The sequence below is a fragment of the Corapipo altera genome, unplaced genomic scaffold, assembly GCF_003945725.1.
Source record: "Corapipo altera isolate COAL_440 unplaced genomic scaffold, ASM394572v1 50, whole genome shotgun sequence".
NCBI classification, from domain to species: Eukaryota; Metazoa; Chordata; class Aves; order Passeriformes; family Pipridae; genus Corapipo; species Corapipo altera.
In genome coordinates this window covers 12,556,641-12,574,007 of record NW_020884889.1, presented here as the reverse complement: position 1 = coordinate 12,574,007, position 17,367 = coordinate 12,556,641, and the positions used below count along the sequence as shown (strand labels likewise).

At 38.5% G+C, this 17,367-nt stretch overlaps 1 protein-coding gene across 4 annotated transcripts in view; it reads left to right on the top strand.

Moving 5' to 3' along the window:
* The first annotated feature begins 347 nt into the window (after nt 1–347).
* Nucleotides 348–17,367, top strand: part of ZNF280D (zinc finger protein 280D) — a 41,091-nt gene continuing 24,071 nt past the window's right edge. The window contains exons 1-4 of one of the 4 annotated variants that reach the window (XM_027644402.1): nt 348–366; nt 4,548–4,708; nt 8,666–9,021; nt 11,759–11,876. In XM_027644402.1, coding sequence (XP_027500203.1) covers nt 4,555–4,708; nt 8,666–9,021; nt 11,759–11,876 — 628 coding nt within the window. In that variant the 5' untranslated portion in view covers nt 348–366; nt 4,548–4,554. Of the gene's footprint in view, nt 367–1,422; nt 3,378–3,887; nt 4,709–5,330; nt 5,416–8,665; nt 9,022–11,758; nt 11,877–17,367 lie in introns of those variants that run through there. The other 3 variants (XM_027644399.1, XM_027644400.1, XM_027644398.1) reach the window with 3 other exon arrangements.

Below are 17,367 nucleotides of genomic sequence, written 5' to 3'. Positions count from 1 at the left end.
GGGGGCATTGGCGGCGAGCGCGAGGCTGCCGGCCCGGCCTCCTCCCCGCCCGCCGCGGCTCTGGCGTGCGGCCTCTCCCGAACCGCGCCCGCAGCCCGAGGGCCCCGCGGTCACCCGGCGCGGGGGGCGGGACGTGGGGCGGGCGGGCGGGAGCGGCAGCTGCTCCAGCGCCCTCGGGACTCGGCTTCTCCCCCGGCCTGGCACCGCCGCGGCTTGGCGGTGTGAGCTGCTGGCGGGCTGGCACAGGCCGTATTGCCCTTCCTTAGGCGGAGCTTGTGCCTTCTCCTGGCAGGGAGGGCAGCGCTGGCTGTTGAGGTTTGGGTTTGAGGGAAGTTGTTTTACGCCGTGGCTTTTTACAACGTGCAGGTGCAGTTTCATCTTGGTCATTGTTTCTTCGCTGCTGAAACAAATGCAGCGCTCAGTAATAGCCCAGTTGTTTGCAGACCCGGCGGTGCTGTGGATTGCACACCCTTCGATAACTAATGTGGTGCAAAGTCATGTGCCTCCGTGGGAAGTTGTCTGAGAAATATAACGTGGTGCCTGCTGTGTGATCTATGTTGTAAATAAGACAACTTTCCTGGGCATTTGAAGTGTGGTTATTAAAGAGGAGGAAAACATTATTTGCGTAACTCACAGATAATGGCCATGTGAGGAGTGGCTGAGGTCACTTGCTCTGTCCAGCCTGAAAAGGAGACTGAGTGGAGACCTCATCGAAGTCTACAGTATCTTCTTGAGAGAAAGAGGAGGGGCAGACAGTGACCTTTTCTTTCTGGTGACCAGTGATAGGACCCAATGAATGGCCTGAAGTTGTGTCAGGGGAGGTTTAGGTTGGATATTAGGAAAAGGTGCTTCACCAAAAGAATGCTTGGGCACTGAAAGAGGCTTCCCGGGGAAGTGGTCACAGACCAAGTCTGCCAGAGTTCTAGAATAGTTTGGACAATGCTCTGAGGCACCTTTGGGCTGTCTTGTGCAGGGCTAAGAGTTGAACTTGATGATCCATGTGGGTCCCTTCCAACTCAGAATATTCTATGATTTTATAATACTGTTATGGAAAGATGACCAGGCTAGTCTGAAACTTCCAGGTTAATGTAAATGTCCTCACTCTTTAAGCTCACTACCAGTTTCCTATCAGTGATATGATTTTGGTTGTTTTAAGCTAATCCAAAGAAGTATTGAATATTGGAAGGCTCAGTTAAGCTTAACAGTGGAACAGGTGAATTGCATCTAAAGTAATACGTGGGGCATTTGCCCCATGATTTTCTGTAGTACTGATTTCTGTCCATCTTCAAGGCACTCTTCTACAGTTAATGAAACGTAATTGCCTTGATAAGGATGTCCTAATTAGTGCTTTTAATACAGTTGTTTCATCAGAAGTTTATTGCTGTTTTGTGTAATGATTTCAAATTTTCTCTCTGTCTTGTATCAAGTTGTTAGTTCATCACTTTTGTAAGAACTAAAATAGTGTACCAGGGACTTGTGTTTTTGCAGGTTGTTGGTTATCTGTGCCTGCCTAATGAACTTTCATGGCAACCCTTAGTTTTTGATGGAAAGTTGCCTTTTAAAACAGTATCTTCGTATAGTCTAATGACATTTTTAAAATGTTTTAAAGAACTTGTTCACAATTTTGACACTTTAGCCTACAGTAATCATTTAAACACTTTCTTTGAGTATGTACATATAGCATTTCAGTGGAGTTTTGGACCTCTCAGATCCATGGACTACCCTTAAGGAAATATGTGTACAAACATGTGTACATGTTTATGCCTATTAAAAAATGAGGAAGATGAAGTCTATTGTCAGTAGGTTTATTTTTCTTATACTAGTGCCTGCACCTCCTCTGGGAAGTATTTGAGGAGAGTGGGGGAAGGATTCACTGTTGGTTTTGTCTTTCAGAGCGACTGCCAGCAGGATTCCCAGAATGCATTTTCTACATTAAATAAGCTAAAAATTTGGAAGCTACTTGTACTCTAAAAATGGATGTAGATATTTGCTTTGGCAGTGGAGACCATTTGCAGGAGCTGTTCCTGCACACCTCCCCTAATCAAATCCGTTTCCCCTTACTGCAGTTTTAATTGTTCAGGCCACAGGTTTTTTGACCTCTCAGTTGTTAGATAGAACTGTTAGTGGGCCAGGTTATTTTTAACCTGCCCTAGTTCATGTCAGAGTCCCATGCAAAGTTGTGCTAGCACAACTGAGGAAGCAGTGAAGGAGCAGGGTGGGAACTCATTAGGCTGGCCTTCTTCCCAGGAAAAAAAAGTCAGTGAAAGCTTGGCTTCAAATTATAGCATTAAAATTTAAAAAAAAAAATGAGGTTAGAAGATGCAAAATTAATCTTGATATTGGCCTTTTAAAAGCTGCCCTGCATTTTGATTCACCTTTGAGAATACCTTAATGTGTACCTCCTGATTCGTAAAATGAAATGTGAGGTGTCACCAGTTGGTGTCACTTTCTAAAAGTCCATACCTATTTTATCAAATTACTCTTAACTATATTTAAGAAAAAATTCAGCTGCATTATAGTGTAGATGAGGTTATCACGTCTCTTGCTAGAATTCTGCTAACATACAGATTGTTTGTGCCTATTTTATGTTTTAATATAAAGCATTGTCTGAGCACGTTATAATTTATTGGTTTTTTTCCCTGGAGGTCAAATAAAACTACATTTTTAAAATAAAAACACAGCTCATTTATGTTGTCAGTTCCATGAAAGAAGTCCCTGAAATAGTCCTTGCTTTTGTGTTGAAGTCTATTAAACTTGGTGTTATTAACAAAAGAGTGTCTTTCTACAGAGAAGAAAAAATTAGAGAGTTGGGCTTGATTCTCTTTGCCAGACCTGGCACATGACCTCTGTCGTCTCTGTCAAGTGGAAATTTGCTTCATAATCTTCCTCTTTTTTCAGTACAAGAGTCTACTTTAGTGTCCTGTTCTCTTCTTTCCCAGCACCATGGCTAACTCCAAAAAGCTGTTGGAGGAAGGAAAGGAGCACAGCTTTGCTACTTTATTTTATTGCAAGCCTTAACCAACACCAGCAGCCCCGTTCTCTTATAGAGGATGATTCTGCTCCCTTGTGATGAGCTGTTACAGACTAATTATTTCCACAGTCCATCACCAAATCTACCAGCTCATTACTCCTGTCCTGAAATTGTCTTCTCGCAGATATTAGACAGTTTTCTCACTGTGTCTGTGCTGAAGACTTACATTTTCAAACTGTTGATGGATAATGAGGGGTGTTCTTACTTTTGCGTAAGTACACTTTAAAGAAAAAAACTTGTCCAAATGTTTAGTATATATGTTGCTCTTGAAATATTTTTAGAAAGGAGAAAATAAGGGGAAATTGTACAGAAAAATGTACAATAAACACCCTCTTCATCTTGCAAGGTAAATATTTTAAGAAATATCAGCTCATGATATGAATGCAATCTTGATTTTGTCACCTTATGTGAAATATTTGATAGTCTTTGCTGACATAGTTGTGTACATTAGTGCTGCTCTGATGCCCTGGCTATTGGGTTCAGGGAGTTAAAGGGTCAGAGAACTATCATTGCATAATAGTAGGAAGTGAAGCTTTGTCAGGTAAATATTACATCACCACAAGAGTGAGGGAAGTATTGTTAATGGTTTTTGTTGGGAGTAGCCTGGTAGTAAGACTAGAAATATTCTTGTACTGATTATGGGCTTGTAAAAGGAACTGTTGCTTGGATATTCTTCACTTTTTGTCAGAGCAGTGCTTTACTGCTCCTTGATTAGAAGGAATTCTTGTCAGAGTCACTCTTGGGTTCCTCATGCAAAACTGTATTGTTTCCCTCTGATTTACAAGAGAATGAAGACATTGAATTTTGTGAAGCTCCATGTCTTAGTCGAAGCAAACACTGATCTTATTAGAAATTAGATTATTGATACGGTGTATAAAGAAACAGCACAGTTTCTTATTTGTTGTGTTGTTCAGAAATACTTTCAAGATTGTGTTAAAAAAATGTGAAAAGAAAGATGAAAACTTTATTGGCCATCACAGTTTATTTAAAAAACAAACTCAGTTGCGATAAGAGATGTGAAGATAATTTGTTAAATTCCAAAAGCTACTTATTTTTCATTACTATTTTTGTACATGGCTTTTCTTAGTGCAAGAGGAAGTCTACAAGCACGAGGGGCTCAGTCTAATGACATCCATGCAATATTTTTATCAGGTCCTAATTGATAATGAGAACACTGCAGTGCGTTGTGGGTATGGCTTGGGGTTTTTGCTGTTGTGGAGCTTTTTGTTTGTGGCTTGTTTTTGTTAATATTTTGTGGGTTTGGGGGAATTTTGTGTAAATTTTCTTTACCACAAAGATGAGAATTCAAGAAATTATCAAAATGGCATCAATCTTTGAAGGTCTCCTGGATCAGATCAGATTGAAACTGTACAGAATACGGAGAGGGAGGGAGACCATTGTGTGGGATTTATTGACAAGTGCAGTGTTCTTTACACAACAGTGAAACACTTCATGAAAGTAGTGAATGTTTTGGTATGTGTGATTTTATTAATTTTTTTCTTTTTTTACTGCCTAGTTCCAAGATGGCAGAATTATTTATGGAATGTGAAGAAGAGGAGCTGGAACCATGGCAAAAAACAGTGACAGAAGTGGAGGAGGATGACGATGATGAGGATGATGATGATGATGAGCCAATCTTTGTTGGGGAAATCACAAGCTCGAAGGCAGCTACTACATGTAAGATAACCTTTTCATCATTTAAAACAGATATTTCAAGGTATTGAAGGTTAAACTCAGTTTGAAAAGATAGAATTTTTAACAGTAAGACTTAAGAAATTCTACGTCTTAAAGCTGTACATCTCTGTCATGCTGAAAATAATAATTCTTAAGAAATTCTATCCTAAAACCCAGGTTATACCCAGCTCTATTTACGTCTAACCTTAGTTCTCTGGAGTCAAAACAAGGACATTTGGAGGTTTTAGCATTAACAACATCATTTCAAAGTCAGTCTATATGGTGCTGAAACCATACATGCAATTACTCTCGATATAGTTGGTATTTAGTTACATACTTGAAAGTGTCTCCCCACTAAAAGAATGTGCATGAATTCAAGTTTTCATGTTACAGTCACTTTTTTTTTTTCTCCACCCCACGTTTTGTATGTTGGTGGACTCCATTCTGACAAAACCTGGGTAACTGTCTTAAGTGCCTATAATAAAAGCACAATCTGGAGAAGTGATTAATGTGAAAATGCTTGAAGCCTGTCTGGGAAGTAGGAGATATTTATTAATCAATTTACTCATCCCTTGTGAAATAGAGAGGTTTTTTCATCAAGTTCTGTGGTTTTCTCCTAATGCAGGCAGTGCAGGGAGTGAGGTTAGGTGGTTATGCTGACAGCAGATGTGTCAGGATTCCACTGTTTGTCTATGCTTGGGCTTTGGCAGGTAAGTAAAGAAGAACTGCTTTTTTTGTTAGTTTAATTAATTTTAGTAATGAAACTTTTTGATTTCTGTGTGCATCCATTTGGTAGTCAATTGTTAAGAGGTTTGACCTGATGTTTCTCTAGCAGTCAAATACACGAGATGTTGCCTGGTGAGGTTTGCTGCTCTCAGTTTGTGCCTCATCTCTCCTGTGCTTGTATCCAAGATTTCCAGAGTTGCTTTCTGAAGGTGTATAGTTTGCAGTGGGGAATCTCAAGACAAAATGTTGAACTAGGCTGTCAGTCACACCTCTGCATGGATTTTGGAGCTGTTAGTAACTTTTCGGTCATTTTAGTTCACAATGCTTTCATCTTGCAACTTTTTTACTTTGTTGCTCACTGGGATAGTTTGTTGCTTCTTACACTGGATTGAAAAGGTGGAAAATTACTTTTTAAATATTAAAGAAATCCTGAGACTGATATTAAAGTTCTCTCACCTGAAAATAGTTTTCAAGGGTGAATATTTTAAAAATATTCTGGATATTCTTAAAAATTTGAAGAATATTTTAAAATTATTTTAATAAGTTTTCTGCAGTTACAAACTTCTAGGAAGACTGAAAAATACCTTTACTGTTTTCTGGAAGGTCCAGAGATCTCTGGATTGCTGTTTGTATTTGGCAGTAGGTCATGGCATAGAACAATTATTAGGGCACTTGGGCATATGTTGGATCAACAAATATGCTAAGATTCATTGCAGTTGCTTTAGTCTCAAGATTTTTTTGTAGTCAAAGATTAGTAGTAGTTCAGGTGAAAACTATAATTTTGATATGGTTCTGTGAACTTTAAGGACTTTGGTAAAAGGTAGAGACTTGAAATGTTTGCATCTTACTCTAGTGCTGTCCATGCACAAGTAAAATCACATACGGTATAACTTTTTACTTTATCTCTTTTCCTTCCTTCTCCTCAACTTGTCTCTTTGTAATCTTCTACTTCACTATCAAAAACAGCTCGGGAAGAATGACCTCAGTTCTTCTCTGGCTTGTAAGTAGGACCACCTGGCAGCAGTCAGGCTTCAGTTTGTTATCGGCGACAGGCAAGACACTGTGAACTCAACTTGGCTTATCAGTGCTGAGAGTGTACCTGAGAAAGCTCCTGTCTGATCAGATGAAAAACTGATGACAAATGGAAACTCACGTGTAGTTCTTAATTTTTTTGAAAGTATGCGGTGCGTTGCATTTTCTTAACCTTTTCCTGACAGTGCAGTTAGCAGGTTTTGTACAGACTGGTGTGGATAATTTGAAGGAAATAGTTAAAAAGCCAACTTAGACCTGCTGGCACAGTGTCATGTAGAATCAAGTGCCCCTTCTGATGTACTGGAGCATTGTTTTGACTGAGATGAAAAGTAATTCACACTTTGTTCCCTTTATCATTTCCTGCAACTGCTCCTTTTTCCTACATTACGCCTCTTTCTTGCTTTGTTTTTCATGATGTTACAAACCTGTAATTTGGTACTACTTTACAATGTTACTGTGTGTGTCAGCTTTCTGCTGCTTCAGTGCTCTACCTGAACAGGACAAATAACACTTTGATGGAAGAGGGAAAACAGCACATCGGGTCTATGATGAATCAGTTGAGTCATGTAAGACTAGTTTATAATTTCAAATAACTGACTTCCTGAAATGTTCTTTTTAAAAGCAGTAAAATCTGCCTTTGTATTTTAGGATGTAAATTGTGTGCACATCACTGTCTGACTATACTATGTGAGACATAACTTTTAGGATAGCTTTTTTTTTGGAAGTAGATGATGCTTTAGTTTCATTTCACTCTGGAATTCACATGTGAGGTATAGATTTATTAACAATCACAAAATGTGTTTGTTGAGCTAAATCCTGAACTAATTTAATCCTTGTTTGTAGTTATTGCTGTGTTGAAGTAAAAATGGTATTACTATTAGGGGATGAAATTTTGTTCTATCTTAAAAAATGCAAACCTGTTTGAATTTGTTGGTTGCAGCTGCTTTTTATTAGTATGATCTAAATGCAGGTGGCAGGTGATCTAAATGATCTACATGCAGCTGTGATCTTCTGAGCTCCACTGCTATTAGGTTTACTTACCAACTGGAGAAGTGTGTAATAATGAGCTATTGCTCGTGGAAACAGCCTTAAGGTTGTTAAGCACAATGTGTAGATAGTCTTAAGATCTGTTGTTTGAAAACATGATGTAACTTGACCCTGGTTTGAGAAGTAACTTCAAACCTTGGTGGTTAGATACTGGAGAATCAATCTAATTTCTTATGCATATTTTCACAGGTCAGAGCACAAAACTTGTCAGCAACACTAATGGAGAATCTGGGAGTTGAAAAATATTTTGATTTGAGGAATATTTTTGTAACTTTCTGGGGTGATTGGAAACCCCAGACTAAGACAGAAAAAGTCAAGGAATATCGATGGCATTAGTTAGGGTGTAAACATCAAATTTGAAAAATTCCCGGTGTTTCTGATGAGCAGAGCTCTGGACACAGATTACCATGCAGGATATGTGAGGAAATTAGTTCTCTTGTAATGCAATTCTAGCATGACTCCTCTGATTGCTGATCTGTTGATTTTCCTTTCACATTGGAAAATGAATATCATGAAGTCTAAAACCAAGTTTGTCAGTGCTGTATTTTCCTGTTAATGCAGAAGCAGATTGTGTCATTACTGGTTTAGAGAAAATACTTCCTTTAGTGTAACAGTTTCTGGTATTTGGGAACTTATGATGCATATGAGAAAGAGAAGTAAATAAATGCACTATAATTAGCAAAGTTAAATGTTAATTAATTTGTTTGTTTGTTTGCACTCTTATTTGTGTGTTGTCTACAAGAAAAAAACCCCTGAGACTCTTATGTGAACTAGCTTAACTGAAGAAGAGTGGAAGAACATACCTTAACTTGTACATATTATAGTTTGATTTGCCAGGTATTTGTTTTAGGAATAGTATTCTAATTTATAAGTCAAATCTTGGTTGGCTTAACTAGTGGATATGAATGCTACTTTTAATTTGAAGAGCAATGAAGCTATTAATTTATTTGCAATTAAGATAAAGGTAACTTTTGACAGATAAATTGAACACAGTCAACCTCAGCTCATCACGAGGGGGGGGGTACAGGATGGTACACCCAGTAGAGGTACTTTATTGTCCTAATATGGCAATTAAAAGCAAGAAAAATCCACAACACTTGTGAAACATTTGACTGCAAAACTGCATAAAGATAACTTTGGAATCCTTTGCAACAGGTCCAGTTACTACATTCAAGACCGAGAGTCACCATTATGCGACCGCTGCCTCCAGCCCCAGTGCCGTGCCCGTCCCATCAGTCTTCCAGGCTGCACCCAGACCTTTGAGCAGCTCGGGAGCAGTGCAGCCACTGTCTGTACAAGTGAATGTTTCAGGAACTTCACAAACACTGCAGAGACCAGTCGCTGGATGTTTATCAACACAGCAGCTGCCTGGGTTGAGTTCTGGAATAACACAGCCTGTAACCATTCCAGTGACAACACAGCCAGCATCAAGGAATATCACAGTTCCTGCAGTGGCTCAACCTGTGTCCAGGCCAGAGACTGGAACAGCACAGCCTGTGATGCTCAATCAGGTAAATCTTTATTCACTTAACGGGTACCATTACTTTTGAATAAATTAATGAAGAACATACTGACTCAGTCTAGTGATTTGGAGACCTGGACTAGGTTATAGACTGGCATTATGTAAAACCATAAAGATTCTGGGACCATAACCTTGCACTAGTAAATTAAAATGTGTATTTGGAAATACCAATTTGCCAGGCTCAAAGATGATAGCTTAAGTCACGGTAAAATGACATTAAATGAAAATCCCAGATATTAAAGAAATTAGTACTGTTTAGATTCTTTATGTTGTTTGGAAAAGTGATGGAAATCCATTCTCCAAATTCTGCAGATTTCTTCGCTCAGAGATGGATCCTCTGTATTGATAAATGAATTTAATTTTTAAATAGCTTGCATTTGGTGTGTAAAGTAACTTAGTGGTTTTTCCACCTGGTTTTTACAGTGCCTTGCTTGGCCTTTTTGCTTAAGAGAATGCTGCAGTGGTACCTCCTTGGGGGGTTTTGCATTTTGATTCGTGAGACAGTTGTGAAACACTAGTATGATAAGGAGGGTTTAAGCAACCAAAAATTGCAGGACCAGCAGGTGAAACAATTTGGCAACATATTTGTATTGCTTGAAAAACCCCAGGGGATTACTTTCCTAGATCACATATCATTGATCTTCCTGGATTGCCACAGAACCTTAGAATGGTGATGTGAGGGAGTCGAGTTGGATGCTGTTTTTGTTGCCTTATCTGTTGGACATATGTGAGAGAGAAAGAATGAGGATTAAAATTCCCTATCTGTATGAGGTGAACTATGATGTGATACCTTTACTGAAGAGAATTGACAGTGAAACTGTTTAGACAATGTGCCTGTAATATTAGCTTCTGCTGTCAGGTTAAGATGAAGCCTGACAGTGGCACCATCTCCATTGACCATGCAAATACACATACCTGTGGTTGTCCCAGCTGCCTGTCTTTTGGTGTAAATAAAAATCATGCAGCCTAATGGATTCTGCTTAACTTTTCTAGATTCAGAACTGTATTTCCAGTTTCAGCTTTAGAATAATTTTTCTTGTTTTTTTATTGTTCTTGCCACTTGATTATATTACCCTTCTATGGAGAAAGAGGCTTGTTTGCTGTGCCTTTTTCTTAGGGAGGTTCTATAGTTTAGCTTCTTGGGCAAAGTTCTATGATTTTTAATTACTCCTGTCACATTATGTCGTTTGCTGTTCTTAGAGTCATATATATACCACCTGTATTTTGGTTCATGTCCTTGGTTTGAATTGTCTTCATTCAAGAGCTCCTTAGGTTTTTTTGGATTCCTCACCTCTTCCCTGTCTAGTGTTTAGTTCACTTGGGACTGCTTTTTTATAATGATGATTTTCTGTCTTGGCTTTCTGTGATATTTTAGTTCATGCATGTTCTGTTTCTTCCCAGCTTGATTCTTCCTAAGTGACAAAGGCTTCAAATAAGTTTTTCTGGGAAATGTTTGACATTTGAATCTTCAACTTCCAGATGTTGAAACTTACCCTTGAAATTAAAATATCATGTTATGAAGATGACTGTGAAGTGTGACTAGACACTGTGACAGGACTCCTTTTTAGCTGAACATCCTTCAGAGTGCCTTCTCATTCTAATAAAGATCAAGTGCCAATATTGTGCCATTTATACCTTAATGTTAAAATTAAACCTAACTCTGTTATGTTTTTCTTAACTGCTTATTGCTGTTCCTGAAAATATTTCATGTTTCAGTTTGTGCTGGGGTGAATGGCCTATGAAGATATAAGCAGTATTGATGAATCTTGGAAAATGTTTCTTCTACCTCACCTTCTAACTTTGAATATTTGTAAAGAGAACTAAACATCACTTTTGTTTTCCCTCCAAATGTTACCCACTGAGTGAGGCTGTTCAGCTTTAACAGTCTTCAGTGTTAGAGCCAAGAAATGTGGACTATTGAATTGTATAGGTTATATCTAGTACTAGAGGGCAAACTGTTTAAACTGAAGGCTAAAAGAGTACTTGTACTTGGACATGTGCAAAACTTAATTTAACAAGGTGCTTGGAAACATGAACCAACCTTTAGGTTAGCTGTGCTTTGAAAAGAGAGTTTGGTTATTGTTTTCAGAAATCCTTACAAAATATACTTTACATAAAAGAAAACAAAAAACTTAGTGACATTGACTGGGAAGAGCACTAATTCCCAACATGCTGGAGATACCTCTTACTTTCGTTAAAACTGGACCACTTAGAATTTGAATTTAATATCATCTTGCTTTGAGAAGCTTCTGCAAATTTGTACTGCATCTGAGTTCTGGTTTTTGATCTTTTAAAATGCAGCTAGCTGTTATGCAAGAGGAACAGGCAGCCTGAGTTTAGGTTAAAGGAAGAAAGTAATAGTTTTTTTGAAAAACAATTCAAGTATAATTTGAAACATCATCAGACTTTTTGAACACAAGCACTTACAATTAGCAATTCCAACAGATTAGTGATACTTTATGAAAGGGACTTACCCAGGTCATAGGATTTTTTTTTTACTGTTCTGATACACAACTGTGAATGAATTAACAAGCACTGATGAGAGTTGCAAACTTATTAAAATGTCAAACTATTTTGGGGAGATTGTAATGGACTTGATTTTCAGCTGAGTACTTACGAGTGCTTTTAAGTGATCGTGTTTTTAAAATAAACCTTTTGAAGTCTGCAAGTAAAAAGAAAAAAATTAAACCTCCAATTTCTTTTCCTTCTTGAAAATACCTTATTAGGATTATATTATGGATTCTCCACCAGATGCACCAGATAATACATCTGATTTACTGTTTGGTGTGAGACAGAACTCAGGAGTTCCACAGTACCAGCCTGGGCCAGCAGTGAATGTAACAGGTGGGTGTAACTGTAGTTGTTGATAAGAGAAAGAAACAACCTAATGTCATTTCATTGCAGTGCAGGTCTTTTGGTTATAACTTTAATTAGAATTTCTGGAACATAGTATAGCTACTTTTTTCTTCCCCCCTGTGGGTAACTTTGTATAATGTTTGATGAAATAATCTCTGGAGCCTTGTGTTGTCAGACTTTGCTTTTCAGTGCTTTAGACTGACTGTAATATCAAGAGGTGTCATCTTGTAATGCTCTTATAATTCATCTTATGCATCTTATAATGGGAAAAGGCACTGCCAGATCCACTGTAATTTTATTGACAGGTAAAGGTTTGTTTCATCACTCTTTGGCTCGTGGGATTAGGAGTTACTGTAAACAAGAGAGGGGCTGTGAACAACACCTGGAGAGCTGAATCTGCTGGGGGGTTCTCTGGGATGATGATCTGGGTTTCCTCACTGCTATATGCAGGACTTGGAGTAGATAGGATCAAAAGGATCCTTCCTGAAAAGGAAGAGAAATGAAAAAGAGTCTACAGTTTGACAACTACAATACTTTTTTTCAACAATCTAAATTGCGTTTCAGCAGTAAAGAGTTAACCTACTTAAAAACAAACAAAATGTGCCTTTTTTTGTGTGTGTGTGTCACAGCAGATGAAGGAAATTCGAAGTATGCAGTGTATTCAGTCTTAAACAGGCTGTAACCTGGGACTTCCCTCCTCTTTTTTGAAGGGTTGTACTTTTGTAGTAACTGCCCAGAGTCCCATTATTGTGTCTTAAGTTCTGGAGGACAATCCCTGCTGATTCTCCACGAGGTAACAGGTCATATACAGAGAATGGCCTGACTGGTCACACTGACAAGTTATGTAGGACAGAGTGAGAGCTGGTTTATTCTGCTTCATGTGAAGATTTTGCATTTTTAGTTTAGGCATTCACTCCAGATACACTACTGACCTTCACTGATATGGATTTTCTTGCCTGTGTCCAGCTATTTTCTTAGTCTCATTGTCGTCTTATTGGGTTAAATAGCTTCTTGTTAAGTAAGAAAAGGGTTTGTTTCTTGAAAATGGATCAGTATTCCAGCCCTTGTTCTCCAAAGAACAGGTATTTAAGTTTAATTGTTTGCGGTTTTTGGGTTTTTTTTAACTCAAGGGACTTGCTTGCATACTTGAAAATTATTTGTAGTAGTCTCTTCTTGAGAAAAAATTAAAAGCATTAAGGATTGTAATTCAAAACACCTTAAATGTACCATACTTGTTCTATGTTTATTTCTGTAAAATGGCAATAGGATTTAAAAGTTAGAATAAAAATTTTTTAATTGTGTGTTGAAACATGAACATTTTTATGACACAGAAAGAAAATCTAAGATACATTTGACTTTGCAAGAAGGAAGTGTCTGTGTATTTTGTGGTTTGACTTGCTTGGGGAGGTCATGTAAGGTGCTTATGTTCATGTTCATATGTGCCAAAGCCTACTTTGCCTGTGTTGGTGCTGTGCTCCCCTAATTCATGTGCAGCACTGCAGGCACCAGACGTTCTGGAATATGGTATTTAAAAGGAGAGTCCTTTTGGGAACTGGCCTGTGATACTTTGCAAGACAACTTAACTTACACACATGGATCATTAAAGGCATTTTTTAGCTTGATATTGCATAAATGATTGTTTCTGAGATCTGAGCAGGGAAAGGCTGTTAAATAGGTGGTGATAGCAGAGTAAGAGCATTGGTACCTCTTCTCTGCAGGTCAGGTGGCACTGGGGTTGTATGTAAAATGTGACTTTCTGGGAATATTTTGAGAACGTTCTCCCACAGACTTTACCCCCTTGGAGGAACCAGAAGAAGCCATAACCAAAAGAACTCTGGCTGGAGTTGACTGGACTGTATCCATGGATGCACAGCAATAGGTTACTGGGAGATGTTGCTGCAGACAATGCACCACAGGCCTGAAGCAATTTGGCTTTGCTGTCCCTGTTCTGTTTCCACAGTACATTCAATGCTTTTATCATAGGTTACTGGTTCTAATGCCTTTTTCCATCATTCATAAAATGGGGCCAAACCAGCACAGATGCACAGAGCAGCATTAAGGACTTCACAGTAGTGTTCTAATGTGTGTTTAGGAACCTTCAGCAAGGTGATGCTACATCCAGTGTACTTTGGTCCTGCTTGCCATCACTTTGGATATGGTGCACACTAATATTGTGGGTATGAGCACAGCCAGCTGTTGGATAATAGCTACAAAAGTATCCACTAATAGCACAAAGTGACCACACAAGAATTGTTTGGCTGCTGCTTTTCCCTGCTGTCCTGAGCCCTCAGAGTCCCAGTGGCCTGCTGGAGAGAGGATTGGTCAAATTACTCTGGAATGTGGGTGATTCAAGGAATTCTTTTGTCCACACTCCAACTGAGAGAGGCACTTTTATGATAAGAGATGTCAATCTGATTTATACCAACTAAATATTAAAATAATACTTGCAATTGGTGTGATTAGTTTTCAAAATAGGCCCAATTTTTTTACATGAGCAAACAACAGAATTAAAATGTTAATCAATGTATATTCTCCTAGTATTATTATAGTTTTCTGAAAGAGGGAATTTACTAACCAGAGTTGTATAAACTGAATTAAGACTACTCACCTTTATAAATATACAAAAGTCTTCAAAATTTTTATCACAGATGTGTCAGACTTTTAAAATTGAACTTATTAACAATTTTGGTAGTGTATAAAAATAGTCCTTTTTTCCAAGTTGGGTTTTCTAAAGTCAAATAAAATCCTTTACTGAAGATTGTTGTAAAATCAAGCTGGTGGCTGGATGCTCAAATATCCTCAGTGATACAGAAGAATGCTAAAGTCATACCAGCTCTATGGAAGCCTTTGCTGAGCAAGACATGTCAATGTAAGCAGCTCATATACCTAACAGTGTGAGTGTAAGTGAATTAAAACCCTCTGGCAGCTGTAGCATCTAATGAATAACCTGTTCATTTTGTGTGTGTGTGAATGAATGAACCCTGGGCAAACGATGAATAGAGTGAGGCATTCGAGCTTAATATGTTTACTTAGGTTAGAAAGAGGGAAAGGTGTGCTGCAAAAGAGAATGTTAGGATGTTTAAATATGTATAAAACAAGTGAATTATGTTTTCCCATGTATGAGGCACAGTGTGGCAAATTCTCCAAGATGCTCAGCAGCCTTCCCTGCAGGGATCTGCCTCTGTGCATTGACTGGGGAGACTCTCCAGAATGTTTGCTGGGTTTGGATAGTTCCCACTGAGTAAACACACTATGGGTGGGAGAGGGCTGGTTTGTTTCTGCTCAGAAATCTGAATGATTTTATGTGACACAAGATGTCTCTGCTTGTTGAGAAGACTTTAAAGATACTAATTCAGCTGCTTATTACACCCAAAAAGTCCTTGGAGCAGCTGTACCATTGGAAGGGGAATATACAAGAATGTCCTTAACTCAGATCTCTGTGTCCAGAACTAAAGTCCAATCCTTGTCATAGTTTCTCATAGTCTGAACAGTATTTGCAGTCTGTGATTTTGAGAGGTTTACCAGACCTGTGCTGGCACTTTAGACTTTTTGATATGTAGCTGTGGGCTTTCGGGTCTACTCGAGCACTGAAACTTTAAAACACAACCAACCAGAAAATCAAGATGGCAAGAATTCTATGACTACTGGATTTATCAACTAATTCTGATCAGATAAAAGAAAGGGGGAAAGTCATTTTAGTAATGCCAGGCAAGGCAGCAAGGACTCAGAGTGTGGAATACATCCTTGGAGATATTCAGAAGTTGACTGGACATGGCTCTAAGCATCTTGATAAAGTCTGATTTACTTTGAGTGGGAGGTTGCACAAAACCACCTCCCAAGGTCCAACATTAATTGCTCTGCAGTTCTGTACTGTGACTAACTATTATAAAGTGTGTTTTGCAGTTTCCCCTTTTTGTGCAGCAGTTTAAAATAGTAATGGAGGGGAGAAGGGAGATTTCAAAGAGAGGATGTTCCTGGAAAGATCTTTTCTTCCTTGCAAGAAGAGAGGTAGTCTAGCTGTTTTTAGAATATTTAATAATTGGGTGCATTTTTCTTCTGAGCCAAAAGATGCTTTCCAGTGATTGTTATAGGCAAGGATTCTTGTCTTTTGATATTTCCAAGATGTATTCTCTCCTATAATGTTAAAATGAGGAGTTATCTACAGTGTGATACTGATTGTTTGGAGTCATTTCAGATTTGGGATTTTTACCTGTCTAATTTGGAGCTGGTTTGCCATCACACTCTTTCCCAGCAGCCAGAAGGAAGTGGCTGTAACTTGAATATTGCAGCAAAAAAATTCCTCCACCCTGTTTTGAATGAAATAGATATTGTGCTGCAGCCTATAATACAGCAAAGATAACCAAAGGATCTTGCTAAATACACTAACAAAGAAATAGATCCTACTCACTGAGAACCTCATTTTGCTGAGTTTGTCTCCAAGCCCTCCCATTCTAGCACAGCAATTTCTAGTGTGCCACAGAACCCGGTGCTGAAGCCCTGCAGAACACGAGATTTTGCCGCAGAACCCGTTTGCTTCAGCTCAGTTTGCCCTTAGCTGTGACCTGTCAAAATGTTTCCAGACTGTAATAGTGAAGACTTGCAACACTGTTTTGTGAGACATCTCTTGCATGGCCATCCACTCATGTGAAGGACTTGCTGCTTAATAATGATTCTTAGCAATACTGTTATTTTAAGGAAAAACACTGTCTACCTTATGGACTATGCAAGACTAATTCTTTGTAAAAATGTATAACACTGTTGCATCGTCGTCTCTTAACTCATATGCTCATTCCCTTCTTGTAAGCTGAATTGTTTGTGTGTTTATTTTTGTTACATTTTTTCATAGTCCTGACAGAGACTCTGCTGTTGTGATGTTACTTTTCCTGTGTTTAACTTTTAAACTTCTTACTCAGTCTGGAGTCCTTCAGATCTGTGAATGACTTGAGAATGCAAGAGAACTTCATCTGAAAAGTGACTCTTGATCTGATGGTCTTTGGCAGTTTGGAGAAAACTTGAAGCTTGGGTATATTCATTGAAGTTTTAGGCTGATGCAAAGTTTTAATACCTCTCTTTTGCTCAAAAGGTATTAATCATTTATGTTGATAAGAGAAGCACCATTTCCTTTCATTACTGGGAGTAATTTTTAATTTAGAGGATTTATTCTCTAGGTTCTCCAAAGACACCTTTGCTAATCAGGAATGATACATTTGAATAGGCCTAGATTCCAACACCTCTCCAGAGAGAAATACTCTCATGGTTGAGAACCAATTGCTGAAATATTTCCAAAATCAGTTATCTGAACCCTACTGTGATGATGATCAGGTCATAGCATAAAACAGGCTTTGCATGTTCATTTGAAAATTAAATTTGTTAAACCCGTCAGAAATCCATCCTATCCAGGGTGTGGTGGGATGCTGGTGCACAGAGTGAATGCTTTGTCTCTGTCATGTTACCTTCACCTTCTCATATGTTTTTTCTT